The 14317-nt window shown below is 46.9% G+C and overlaps 1 protein-coding gene across 1 annotated transcript in view; it reads left to right on the forward strand.

The window, feature by feature from the left end:
- The first annotated feature begins 4635 nt into the window (after positions 1–4635).
- Positions 4636–14317, forward strand: part of SIAH3 (siah E3 ubiquitin protein ligase family member 3) — a 41109-nt gene continuing 31427 nt past the window's right edge. The window contains exon 1 of the mRNA XM_054271910.1: positions 4636–5138. Within this exon, the coding sequence (XP_054127885.1) occupies positions 5004–5138 (135 nt within the window). The 5' untranslated portion in view covers positions 4636–5003. The remainder of the gene's footprint in view (positions 5139–14317) is intronic.

Genomic DNA, 14317 nt, shown 5'->3' on the forward strand with positions numbered 1-14317 from the left:
TGTTCAGTTCCAGTGCAGCTATTGCCTGTATCAATGAATGTAGTCAAAATGGATTTCTGAAAACTTATTTGGCAAAATAATTCACCCCAGATAAAGAATTTTGGTAGAGCAAACAACTTCTGACAACACTTTGCTTTTGAAAAAAGACAGATGATTATTAAACAAGAGAAAAAAATCTGCTTATATTCTCACTTCCCATCACTGTAGTTGCCCCATAAGATGAGAGGAGGGAGTACCTCCCTGCATTTTTGGGGGAGGTCTGTGATTCTCCTCCATGCCCTCAGGCAGCTCTGGCTTCCTTGTAGCTGCACTGGTGTTAAACCTGCCCTGCAAGCAAAGTGGAGGTGTGGAATGGAGACCCCGAGGAGTGGACAGCTCATGCTTGTAACCAGAGCACCATGATGTCTCTTTGCTTCTGTACTCATTGGGGGTGAGAAGCAGATCAGGTTCGAGAAGAGAGAAGAAGGGGGAGGAAGAGGAGGAGGAGGTAGAGAAAATATACAGAGAAGCTGCAAGAGTGACCTGACCTTGGGCAAGAAAGGTGCTTTGCAAAGGAAACACTACCTCTCTATTGGGTTTGGTGGAGGAGGTTTTGGGCAAAAACTGGGTCTTCACATGCAGAAAGTCTGTGATGGCAGAGACTGCCCCAGCTCAGTGAGGGAAAGCACAATGACTTTCTGGAGTCAGAAGATCATGTAGAAAAATAATTCAGACTGAAAATTTGATTTAAAAATGCCAGTGGTGAAGATACATAATCTTTGGAAGAACTTAGCAAGAGATGCCACTGGTCTCCTTCACAGGAATCTTCAAAGCCAGACATTTTGGAAAGAATGGGCTCCAATCAAAGCACAAAGCAGTCAGTGTGAAGTGGCACATGCTTTACAGGGGCCAGGCTGGAGGGCTGCAACTCTTGTTCCAGTTGTAAAAGTTGCTGCTGCTTCTAAAAGGCTCTGATTCCTTATGTATGTGCCTTTCAATGCCCCAGGATGACAGCTGTAGGGGCTTAGGGAATGCTAGAAGAATGGACAGCAGGTGGTGATCCTTGTCCACAAGTCAACTCAACATGCCATCTCCTGTAGTCACTGCAGGGGACAGGGTGCTGGAGGAGTCATTGCACTGACCTAGTGAGACTTTTCGTATGTTCTTGCCTAAAAGACAACAAAGGAAAATTATAACAGTGCAAAAGCCTCTCCTCAAAACCTGCTGTGTGAGACAGGAGAGCAATGAAGCTTTGTACATTGCTTGGATCCAAAGGATGCAGAAAACTGCCTGATGTCCCGGCCAGGTGACAGGTCAGATTGGCCTGGTTCCTTTCTCAGGGAAATACAAAGTGTGGAGCAAGAGGATGTCCTGCATCAGCCAGCCTTGCCGGAAATCCTACCAGCACTCAGAAACATGGGCAGGCTGCTGAGGAGCCTGAATGGACGCTCCTGATACCCCCAAGCAGCATTTGCTCTCCTGTTTTTGGGACAAAGACTAGTGCTGGGAATGTGGCAGGTTAGGTTTCCCCTATGGCTGTTGAAGAGAGAGGGCAGCATGCAGGAAGGTGACTCCCAAAAGTGCCCTGTCAGAAAAACAAACAAATCTGGTTGAAACCCAAAATCTTCTGTTGGGTTTGTATGGAGCAGCCCATCTCCCAGGTTATCATCCTGCCAAGTCACACAGTGCCTGGACACCTGAGGTTTCCTTGGAGGATTCTGCTCTCACCTTGGCAGCTCAGACTGAAAAACTGGACAGCTATTACTGCTGTGATTGGTTTTGGTTCCTGGCTGATCCTATTACCCTGCAAACCGGAGGCAGCTGCAGCAGCAGCTCAGTGCTTAGAGCATTATAATCCCGTGCATGTTACAGTGATGCCACTTGAACTGCTAATTTGGCAAAATCTAGATCCTAATGGAGGTTTAGCTCATGGACTTCTGCCACCTCCCACTTGTCTGCTACAGAATTAACTGTCTTCGAAATAACAGCTGCAGTCACCAGTAATTTGCAGCCAGCAGTGAAATGGGGTTCACCAAGAACCCCTTGCAGGTGAACACATTTCCCTCTCTCTGGCTGCATCCATACAGCTAAATAATGGCATTAAGCACTGTCACACTGCTCCATGGTGTGAGGCCAGGTGGGGCAGCAGACCTTGGACTCCTAAGCCTGGGTGAGGCCACCATGAGCTCAAGTTAATGGAGTTATGCTGGTCCGGAGCCTCTGTATGTGAAAGCAGAAGAAAGAGCTGGATCCACACCCACATGCCAGATGATGCTGCTGATTTTTGTTTGCAAGAGAAGTTGCTTGCACAGCCAGCTGCTGTGTCTTAGTGGATGCTGGGCCCCTCATCAAACAGGTGCTAAAAGTGTTAAAATACAGTAGGCAGGTGCTGTGTGACAATCTTTGGACAAAATATGGGCAGTAAAATATTTTCCAGATGTGCCATCACGAATGTAAGCTCATGCACTGAACACAAGTTACCTTCAGATGCACTGAATGCTTATTTTCATCCTTCCCCACAAATATGGGTGGCAGACAGATGCTCCTCAGAAAGCCACGTGTAGCAAGTATGATGGACACAGATGCACACAAGGATTTGGGCACTGCAAAGGTCCCTCACCCATCCTTGGACGTGGTCTTTTTTTGGAGAACAACAATCCTTTTTGTATACCAGCCCAGAGGCACTAACACATTTTCAGGTTGAAGATGATTCTATGGGCCGGTGGGATTAGGGATACTTCTTCTTGGAGGGCAGCTGGGTCTCAAGGGGGGCGGATCACGGAATTCCCAGAGCTCTGAGATCAGCAGGACTGCAGGGATGGGGGGATCCATCTCTGTTGCCCATGGATATGGCGGTGCTCCCCAAGTCTTAGCATTTAGTCAGTAGTCAAACAGAAATTATCTCCACTGGAATAAGCAGTGTAAATAGCAAGGACCTTTAGCTCATTTATGGCTTTGATGGCAGAATACTTGCACTGGTAACTTGCAGACTGAAATTTCCTGGTATCAAGATTTGTGCAGCTACTCACTACAAATCAGGAAAAAACAAATAATAACTTACTGGAGGCTCACTCACAGTTACTTTGGGAACAGAGAGAGAAAGAATACGTTTTTAGGCAAATCGATTCACTCACTTGTCCTCAAGTCTGTCTGAAAATATTCTCAAAGTGTCACTCAGCACTGCAAAAATTATCTCTTGTTCTCATTTACAACCAAATGCTAGGAACTGAGAGATACATATTCCTCCCATCCTTAGCGGTTTTTGGGGGTTGTGTAGTCAGCTGTTCCAGCATTCACAATTTGCACTTATTTATCCACTGATGTCTTTTTCTTTTTCTTTTTTTTTTTTTTTTCATGCACAGCCTCTGCAGTCTGGCAGAGGCAGGATTGCAGTATTGATTTAGGAAGAGGCAGTTGTGACAATACAGTCCCAGGCTAATCCCCATGCTGTATGGGGGTTCCTCTGTCCGCAGCAGCAGCCTCACCCCCAGCATGGGGCTCACTTTTAAAAAGAAGGAGAAAAAATGAAAGAAAAGAAAAGCTACTTTTCTCTGTTCTGCTTTGAAGGGAAAAAGGATTACCAAGGCTAAATAAGCCATCTGAGTACTTAGCTAGTAAGCCTAAATAGTACCCTGATAGGAAGTTCTGGCAGAGAGCTAATTAAATTAACTCTCTTTGATTTATTAACAAGCAGAGCAACACATCACACAGGATTGTCCCATGAAATTAATGTGCTTTCTGATTCCCTCAGCTGCTTCAACTCAGTCACCTCCCAGAAAACCCAGTTACAGGGACTCAAGTTCAATGAGACTCAATGGCTCAAGAAGGATCCCTGCCCACCAGCAGAGATACGCACTGGCAATAATACCTAAAAGCATGTTTATTTTCGTTGCACTTCCCTAATTCCTTTTTAATGCCTAGGACTATCTAATGGCTAATTCGTAATTTCCTGCTCACTGATATGCAGATGAACGACAAGGAAAAGCCTTCTGCATGTTTAATTATTCTGTTGATTTAAAAGCCACTTTTCCCTCAGTGCAAGTTTCTCTGTGTGTGCGATGCTCTCATGCATCACATATTTCATTATTTTTAGAAGCGTGCTCTGTGCCTTTTTATGCTCCCATAGTTCCAGCATCCAGTAATTACCATGTTTTGTGTCCAACAGACCTGATCCACCAGCAAGTGTAAATCAGGGAAACACTGCTGTCTCTAAATGGAGTTATTCCAAGTTACTCCAGACCTGAGACCTGACCTCTCCTCTTTTCAATGATGTAGAAAATGTTATTTGTGTGCTGGGACTCTTGTGAAGTAGCAGGATATAAAATTTAGAAAACTTCAGAGCAGTGAAAATCCAAATTGAAGCCTGCGAATGCACAGACAGTAAGAATCTATTTATGTAGCAAGCTCTACTTCTGCTTAACCCCTGCAAGGAGCTGTAACTCTCTTTGCATATTTGATTTTTCTCCCTCAGTAAAACATAGTCTGCTTAACCTATTTTTGCTACTTTGCAACAGTTTCACTGGAGGGGTTCTTCCCTGCGCCTTACATTTAGCTTTGCTATCTGAGCCCTTCTTTGTTAAATTAAAGCAATTAATAAATGGAGATGTTAAGCAATCAATTTTGCCTGCATATCTCCACAGCCTTACGTATGACTGGCTGTAATCGCAAGATAAATGCAATGTGCTGATGTATGGTAATGTTCAATAATACATTCTCCACCAGGCTCAATTCATCAGGGAGTTTCTGGAGGGGAGGCATTTGTTATTGGCTGTCTCCGGACCTCAAGGATAACATTCCTGTCCTTTCCATTGGCCGCCCCGCTGCTGCAAGCCTCTTCCCGTCTTATTTTGATGATGAATATGAAGGCATGCTAAGCTGTGCCGGAGAGCAGCTCTCGCCGACTACACTCCCACCCCGGGCTCAAGGGCTCCAGAGCTCCCCGGCTGCTTCCCCTGCCCACTGCCAGCAGCAGCAGCAGCAGCAGCCGCAGAGCAGGAGCAGAAGCAGCAACGCCAAAAGTTGTGATGCTTTTCTTCACCCAGTGCTTTGGGGCTGTGTTAGATCTCATTCACCTGCGGTTTCAGCACTACAAGGCAAAGAGGGTTTTCTCAGCTGCCGGGCAACTTGTCTGCGTCGTCAATCCAACACACACCCTCAAGGTGAGTTAAAAATTTATTTTCTCTTCTAACATCTCCTCGTCGTCCCCACCGCCGTCGCCCGTGATTCTCCACAGGGAATGAAATTGTGCTCTGGCAGCAAGGGGAGAGTGCTGTTAACACATTGCAGCCGTGGCAGGGAGGATGTTTGCATTGTCTGCATGCATGATTCCCTTAGGAGCAAAGGAGAAGGAACCCACTGCTCCGAGCGACCGTGGGAAGCCGCGGCTCCCCCTCCCCAAAGTTTCCTCCTGCATTTCGCCCACACCATGAGCGTGCATGTTGCAAGCGTTTAGTAAAAATGATTGGAAAAGTTAGTTGGATGAATTAACATCCCTTTGTAGTGGAAGGAGGCTGTGTGGTCTCGCAGGCTGACACCCGAGCACAGAGGGATGCTGCCAGGCTGTGGGGAGCAGGAAGAGGGGGATGGCAGGAGAGGGATCTCCTCTGCTGCCGCTTGCAGAGGAAAACCGGCTGTTTCTGTCTCCTGGGGGGAGCTGGAGACATTCCTCTGGCGCTGAAACTGTCCTTAAGCTGTTTGCAAGGTGAATCTATTTTAGGAAGGAGGATACATTTGCTTTAACGCAAAACTATTTATAGTACCCATAAAAGCATTTCTTTTACTTGCACGGTTCTGAATTTTCACTGACAAAAGTGTCAACAGCTCCATCTATACCGGAGCCTTCATGTTTGTAGTAGAGAAGGAGCAGCAGGGGGAGAAAGCAATCAGGAGGCTTTAATTACTTTATCACACTGGTGAATGACTAACTTTAATGAAGTGGCTTCTATTTTGTGAGAAGTCCTTCCTGACCTGACTCTTGAGGTTGCTCCGCTATCCTGGTGCAAGCTTAGAAATTAATTTAATTCAGGACAACTTATTTTTGGCACTGCAAGGGTCCCTGTGAGGTACTTGGAGGGGTTGTAGGAAGAATGTTTCCAGAGTTCCTGGTCACTGGGACGTCCACTGATGGGGTAAATCCCTCTTCAGAGTAGCATCACCTCACAAAAAAAAAAAAAAAAAAAAAAGGGCATGTTTCCCACAGTCATCTTTCCCGTCTCAGGCTGTGCTGAGGCAGAAGGAGATTGTTTCTAGCAGGGTGCCGGCTCCGGGAGGGTTTTCCCGCAAGGCTGCGCTCTGAGCGCTGCCGGCTGGGGCAGGCACTGCCCGGGGCTGAACCGCCGGGTGCGGGCTCGGCTCTGCCGGCACCGCGCTCCTCGCAAGATAAGCTAAAAACACACAGCCTGTCATTATCTGAAAGCGTCTGGTTGTCTGAATGGGTCAAAGAAATAGCTGCGTTCCTAAGTGCACGGGGAGATCTTGTCAGTGAATTCTTTTGTGCTCAACCCTTTTATGTGACTGTCTCCTGCTACCTTCATCTATCATTTTAATTTTTTTTTTTTTTAAAGTGAGCAGGAAAAAAAAGGCTCTCAACACACAACAGGTCCCAACACAATTTCAGTGCCAGTGGAACTGTCTGATAAGGTCCCATAAGCACACAGAGGGGTGACTATTGCTTCACTGCTACCCAAGACTAGACCCAAGTTTATCATTTCAGGTCCTGCTGAATTGCAGGTTTGCTATGGTAGGAGCTGCAGCTGTGTTAAACATATATGGCACTTCATTTTACTAAAATCCCCCATGCCCAAGCTCCTCACTGCTCAGACTGAAAGCCCCACGGAAAGATGAACAGTCTCAGTCCTGCTGTGGCAGCCTTTGAGTGCGGGCATTGGAAGCAAATTCTCTTGGAAACAAACAGGACACTCTAGGAAAAGGTCTGGTGTGTCAGTGAAGCCCCAATAAGAATTGTCATAACTGGGGTGGGAATTGCTCCCCTGATAGGGCTGCATTGGGAACCCAAAGGCACAGGAGCCTGCTGAGACACCACTCAGATGAACAAGCTGACGAGAAACCCTCTGCTGTGAAAAACCCCTCTGACTGCAGAGTGAAACGTGCTGTGCAAGTGCTCCAGGTTACCCAGGCCACAACCACCCACATAAATACGGTGGGCTTTAGCCCTGATGTGCTCCCCAGGCATTCAGCTTCCCTCCAGCTGTGTAAGGAATGCATCACCCCTTTGTAGCAGCATCCAGAGGAGATGCGGGGATCAGGTCCCTCTGTGCCCAGCGTGACACAAACAGCTGCTCACCCACAGCAGCCTGAGGGCCAACTGGAGCCTGCTGCTGGCTCCAGGCAAGCAAGGCACCTTGCCCAAAGCCTGGTGTCAGACTGAAGCCAGGTGAACCTGCTTCTCAGGGTGCCCATTTCTCCCCCAGGGATACACAGGGAGCTGTTGTTCCTCTTAAAAGGCATCTAAGGGACCATGAAATGTGAAAGGGCCAAAGTTATTTTTCTGTGGTGATTTACAGTATTATGACTACTTTGATGTTTCTCAGTCTATTATTTCTAGCTGGGTCTTTTCAACTGTAACATTTTGTTGACAGCCCCCAAATCTATCTTAGCAATTGACAAGTGGAGTGAAAACTGTATTAAGGTTCGCGGTCGATGAATACAAACCTGCTAGGAAACAAGGGCTGGGAGCAATGTCATTTCTCTCCTTTTTCTTCAAGACTTAAATGTTTGTGCTTACTCCAAAATCATAAGCCCTTTGCAAAGGGATTACTTTATTCTGTATCTCCACAGTGCTGGTGCACGGGGACTCCTGGCTGATTGGTGCAAATGATGAATGACAGGCATCACACTCTGGTGTGATTATGCACATTGACATCCTTCACACAGGCCAGGTCTTCAATCAGTGCCACTACACATAACTTCATTAAAGTCAATTGCTGCAGGACCTCCATTTTCACTCCTTCCACCCAAGGGAGTGCTCAGGGATGTAGTGGGACTCAGCCCACACAGGAGGATCTGTAGCTGGTGATCACATATGTGTGTCAGAGATGTGGCATCACAGAAAGCACTCAGTGAGCAGCAGAGGAGCCCTGGTGCCCTGCAGGGAAGGATGCACCAGCTTCTGCTTTCACAGACCCACAGCCATGCCAAAGGGGCACTCCTGTAAAGTTCTTCCAGAATGCTGTCATCATCATCACAGCCTGGACCTCTGACAATAACCAGAACCTGTCACTTGCCTCTTCTTTTCGGAGAGATCCAGAGGTTGGTAGAGAAGCACACACTTAGAGAGAAACCCATGTATTTCTTCCCACTGAAAGTCTCATTAATTGGGAAGGCTTAAGAACATTTCTGTGTTTCCTAAAGGGCAAGATGGTAAAAGTGTCAGTACAGACACTTCTATTGATCTGCTGCTATTTTTCCTGCACTCAACAGGCAGACATGAGTGACTCTAAGAAAGAAAGACAATTTTGCAACTGTTTCCCTCTGTTTTGTTGGTTTGGCAGGAGTATGAGTCGGAGGGGGTGTTTATTTTGGAACCTTTGTCCTTCTTGCCACTTTCTGCTCTTTGTCCTCCTACAAAGCTTTCGCAGACATAGCGGCATCTCACAGCACAGTGCTATGCTGGGATCAAAATTCACTTGCCAAGCAGAGAAAACCACTTACTTACCACACTTATATAGGTCACCTTCCTCCTCAATCATATTATATCCATTACTTTGTAACCTGCCTTCTTTCAAGCATGTGGTCAACCTGACATCTTCCCTTGGAGAGGCAGAGCTGGGCAACAGAGCTCTCTAGCCAAGTGGCTGCTCCCTCCAAAGCCATACCAAATGAAGGAGCAACACTGATGCAGGGAAAGTTTAAAGGTCCTCCTTTAAATGTGCGTCTTTGATCTGCTGGGAAGATTGCATGGAAGAAATGGGCAGGGTTTTCTGATCCTGCAGAGGTGAGGCCCAGTGAATTCTTGTCCATTTGCCCCCTGTCAATAACAATTCTCCCCAGAACTGCAGACTGGAAAGAAGGTGAAGTTGGGGGGGTATCCTCACTCCTTAGCATCAGTCCCTGTCCCAATAGCCAGGCAGGGGACAGCAGTGCAATCACATTCCAGACAGGTGCTGGTGCTTCATTACATGCTGCATATGGCTGAGTAAAACAGATCTTCTTTGTTCAAGGAGTTACTAGCTTTTTACACACAATTTTCAACTCTTTGGGGAGGTGAAAACTGTTTTTTTAAATTAAAAAGTGTATTTGCATTATTCTTGTAAAAAACACCAATCTCCACCTCTCTAGCACTTCAAGGAACTTGTTGAATTACAAAAGAAAAAATTATTCAAAAAATGTCATAAAATAGTTCAATCTTAATATTTTAAAAGGGCTGTAACATGGTTTATGGGTCTGGGCTGTCTTTCACTAGTTTTTAAAGCAACAAGCAAATCTGCTCTGACTTAGGGAAGGGATTTGAATCCTGTTATAACAGTTTGGCTCTGCACCCAGTGGCCAGCCAAATAGCGTTGTAATCCACTTTATCCCCAGGAGGATTAAAGTGCTAGGGTGCATTACACCCCCATGAGATCTGTTTACTGGTGCAAGGGAGGAGAGCAACTATGAAACCTGCTGCTAACAACGCCCAGATGCCACTGTCTCAGCCCAGACAACCTCAAATCTCCCATGCAGGGCTGTGATTTGGGGACAATGTGGCATTTGGCCCCAGTGTCCAACAGAATTTTGACAGCTGCAGTGAGAGGATCTGCAAAGTGCTCTGCTGCCTGCAAACCTGGGCTGGTGGCATGGTGCCTGTTTCCCACCCCAGCTGTGGGCTAGGGCTGTGTGAGCACTGGGCACCTCAGGTTTGAAATCCTTCTGTAGGGATGTGGATAGCAGCAGGCAGGGCTTTGTCAGGAATTTTGTTTGAAGGAATTCCACCTGACCTGGTGGCCCCAGGAGGCTCGGTCTGTCCTGAGATGTGACTTTAAGGGTGCCCTGCAGACAGGAGGCACAGCAAGCCCAGGCAGCTCTCCCTGGGGGCTCTCCATTCTCTGCTGCCTCCTGGCCCCAGAGCCCCTCTCTCCAGCAGCCATGAACCTTTATACTGCAGATCCATCCACCTGCAGCGCCGTGGGTACGGCAAAGGGCAGCACGGGATTCGCTGCGAGCGCGCTGCAAAGCGGGACAGCTCTGCAGAGTAACAACCACGGTGTCTCTGGGGACAGGGAGGGAAAGAGCCCCCACCTCAGAAGTTTCTGTGCTCATAGGCTCCTTCTGTGCTCAGGCTTCCCTCTCCTCACCTCCCAGCCCAAGCAGAAAGTCAATTACCATTGCTAACCGGCCCTGCGTGTTCTGCTACAGCTCTGGAGGGGGATTGAGTGGGCAAGCACTGAGTCCTTTCCTACCCACATTTGATTTTGAGAGTGAATTTGAGGCAGTAGCACAAGGGTAATGGTTTTAAACTGAAGGAGGATCAATTTGGATTAGATATAATGAAGAAGTTTTTTATGATAAGGATGGTGAAACACTGGCAGCTTTCCCAGAGTGGTGGTTTATGCCCTGTACCTGGAAACATTCAAGGTCAGGCTGGACAGGGCTCTGAGCAGCCTGATCTCATTGGAGATGTCCCAACTCATTGCAGAACTAGAACTGAACTAGATGGCCTTTAAAGGTCCCTTCCAACTCAAAATATTCCAGTATTCTCTGATTCTATATTAAACCTGACCTGGTTGCAGGACATTTGAAGTCAAATGTTATGAATGGAAGACAGTGCTGTTATTTTAATATTAGAGAAATGTCTCTCCCCTTGACAGGGTGTTTGACAGCAGGGTGAGGAGTAGCCATCAGACACAGCCACATATTACTTTGTAATCCACCCACTCTGATATGGCTCAGGAATATCAGGAATTTCTCAGTGCAGCCCTTTGGGTTAGACACAATAGCCCAGGTAACTCTCTTAGGAGAAATACTGTCCCAAAGGAATTGCTGTGACTAACACAGAGGGTGCAGAGGAAAAAGGAGTGCTTTAATACAAGGCTTGATTACACGAAATCAGTGGCAAGGTCTCAGTCTGCTTCCCAGCAGATCAAAGACACACTGAATATGGTCCTGCAAGTCTCTGCAGGTGCTAAAATGTCCTCAGTCAGGTTCCCAGACATCATGAATTTTGCCTCAAAGTCAGAATTTACAGACTATAATTTTTGTTTAACCATTAAGATTCTCACCTTGTAGCAAAGAACTCCCAGCATATGTAGCTGGGTGACATTTAAAACCTTCATTTTTTTCTCAGTAAGAACCAGAGGTTCTTAAGTAATACAAGAAATTGAGTTTAAAGGTGGCACATTGGATCCCAAGAGCTCTGGTAAAATGAGGGAGAGGAGCTGCTGTGTCTGTGCCCTGCTTTCCTGGGACTTTGGTGCTTCCTATGCTGTTTAAAAGCCCATAATTCTTGTTCTGCCTGGCTCGGAGCAAAAGGGACTTGGTGTCTCTTTTGGCACCCCCAAAATCTTCCCCCTACAACAGGAAATTGGCATTCCTCCACTGAGTGCTCAAGAGAGAAAAACTGAATCCTGCAATAATTTCACAGGGTGGCAGTGGGGGAAGGGCAGTCTTTGTGCAGCTTTACTGGGAGCTGAGTGGGGGAGTGAGGAGCACAGGAGGGCACAGCCATGCTCTCCTGGCTGCATGGGGCTGGGGTGTCAAAGCCTGCTGCTCCCCTGGCATGGAGACCATGGGAGCAATGACCCTGATGGGCTGCCCTTGGCACCTCTTGTGGCATTGGCACTGGCACACATGGCATGGCACAGGATGGCACAGAGCCATGGTTCTCTTTGGACCCCCTAGAGATGGGTGTCAGGCAGCACAGGAGCCATCAAAAAGGAGGGAATTCCTTTGGAGAGCTCCACAAGGTTTGGGCAATACACTGGGCCTGACTTGGCTGTGAGTTTTGCAGCAGAACTGAGCAGAGCTGAGTCACTTCAACTTCTCATGGAGCTAGGGGAAGCTGCTTGTGTCTAGCTGAACGCAACAGCAACTTCCCAGCCCACCTCTGTATGCATGTGGTGTGTTTGGATATAAAAGCCTTGGATGTTCAGTCATTAAACACCTTATCAGACTGCATTCTTTTTCTTTCTTTCCATATCTTGCCTCTTTTTGTCAAGTATCTTTTATTCTCTGCTCTTGTTCTTTTTCATGCTTCCCATTCCCTGCTGTACCAAAGCCTTCTAGCAAAAGATTCTCCTCAGATTCTCTGTCATTCAAAAACCTAATTTGGGGCTTTTTTTGCTCCTGCTGAAAGGAAAGCATCACTAACTTCACTGCAACTTTGGATGTCTTACTTTCCTCCAAGCTGTTTCAGAAGAAATCACAATCATTCAACTCTTGATGTCACCAATTTCGCTACTGACAGCTGAAGTTTCACTTTAACATGATCACAGGCAAGACCAGGAGAGCTGCAAAAAGCAATGAGACATTGTGTCACCAGCTGTGGATGCAGCTGGCAAGGAAGCCAAGGGCTTTGCATGCCTGCAAAACTTAATTGCCATCCTGAGCTGGCCTGGAGCTTGAGCAAGCAGGTCCAAGGGAAGGAGCCACAGCCCTTGCTGTCTACCCAGCACAGTGAGACATGGAAATTATCCCACCAGCTCCCCAAAGAGAATATCTGCCCTCTGCTTTGGTGTGGCAAAGCAAATCCCCTTCCAGCAGGGATTTCAGCTGGCGGTTTTGTGTGCACGCCGCCAAAGTAGACACTCGTCCCTTCTGCTTCCACGCTGCAAGGACGAGCAGCTGGGCAGGGAAGTGGCTCAGCTGTTTTTCAGAACCTCACACAAAGCTCTTACCCCTTGGGATTATTTATGGCTGTGCTGAATGGAAAAATTTCTCTTGTGCATGGAGACTTCCTGAAAATTGCTCTGGGTGACCTGCTGCTAATAACCACCTGCAATGTTTCTGCTCAGCTCTCCCACAGCATTCTCCAAAGAGGGAAGAGGGGAAGAGCATCTTGGCACTGCCAATAAATTTCCTGACACGTATGCAGTGTTCAATCTGAAGTACTTTTATTTATTTAGAGGCATTTCTGAGCATCTTATATAACATTAATGGATTTATCTTTAGCTCTCCCCTTTCGTCTCAGCAATACTATGAAAGCATCACTGGAGGAGAAGAGCAGAGACTTCTGAGTATTTTGTGTGTTTATTTTGGTGTTCTTTTTTTAAAAGACAGAAATGTTTGAAACAACTTTGGGAAGAAATTAACCACCTATTTCCATACCAGATGCAGCACTTTCAGTTCTAATCTTCTCTTCCAGAGCAATTTCATTCTGAACTGCTCCAAACTGAAACCCTTTTCCACTTCCAGATTAGCCTCCTCAGTAAAAAATAAATCATTCAAACAGCCTTAGTAATTTACACATGGAAATATTAGGGTTCAGAGTAGCTGATGAAGTGCCCATCAGCTCCTCGTAAATGCATAGCTGAGAAGAGACACGAGTCCTTGTGAATATTTTAAACACAAGATCACACACTCTTTCACATCAAATGCCAGCTGAAATGTAAAGAGAAACAGAGAAATGGAGCATAAATAAGACAGAAAATATTAAATCGGTAACATCTCCTTGTGCAGAGCACAAATGCTATAGATGAGCAAGGAGGCAGATGCTACGGAGCAGAAAACCACATCAGCAGAGGATGAAAATGTTCTTCCACTCCTGGAAACCACCATGTGGAAAATAGGCAAAGCAATAAGCCTAAAAATGGAGTAAATAACCACCACACAGGGATTACACAGGGCAGCTGGGGTGAGGGGGTGGTTACAGTCACCTTCAGGCTTTGTGAAAATGAGAGGCTGAAATGGGAACAGCAGGATGGTGGCAGGCGGGGTGATTGTGGCAGTACCCCAGCCTCGGCAGGAGTGCTCAGGGGCTCAGTGTCAAGCACATGCATAGATGGAAAAATATGGATGTTTTGCAGGATCAGACACTCAGACACGCTTGTTCTGAAAATTATCAAACGCAATCCAGCAAAGTACCATATGAAAAACCTGCTGGAGTTCAGCAGACTTACCCACCTCTTTTCAAGGGTTCAGGGCGTACTGAATGCACCCTGCTCCTCAGCAGGGATGTCTGAGTGCTGCAGGGCAATGTCTGCTCAGCTGAGGACACCTGGCTGCACACAGGGAGGTGCTCTCTATGCTGGTTGGACTCCCTGTATGGAAAGGCACACCACAGGCCAGGGGAGTCCAGACTTTGCTTGTAAAAGGAGGGCAGTACTGTGAGTTCCCTGCTTTTTCTGCCTGAGAGCTGAGGTTCTCTCTGTGGTGCAACATCCTTAGGAGTCCAGGATCAGACACA

Source organism: Melozone crissalis, unplaced genomic scaffold (assembly GCF_028551555.1).
Source record: "Melozone crissalis strain CALT ecotype California unplaced genomic scaffold, PUWL_Pcris_2 ptg000013l_1, whole genome shotgun sequence".
NCBI classification, from domain to species: Eukaryota; Metazoa; Chordata; class Aves; order Passeriformes; family Passerellidae; genus Melozone; species Melozone crissalis.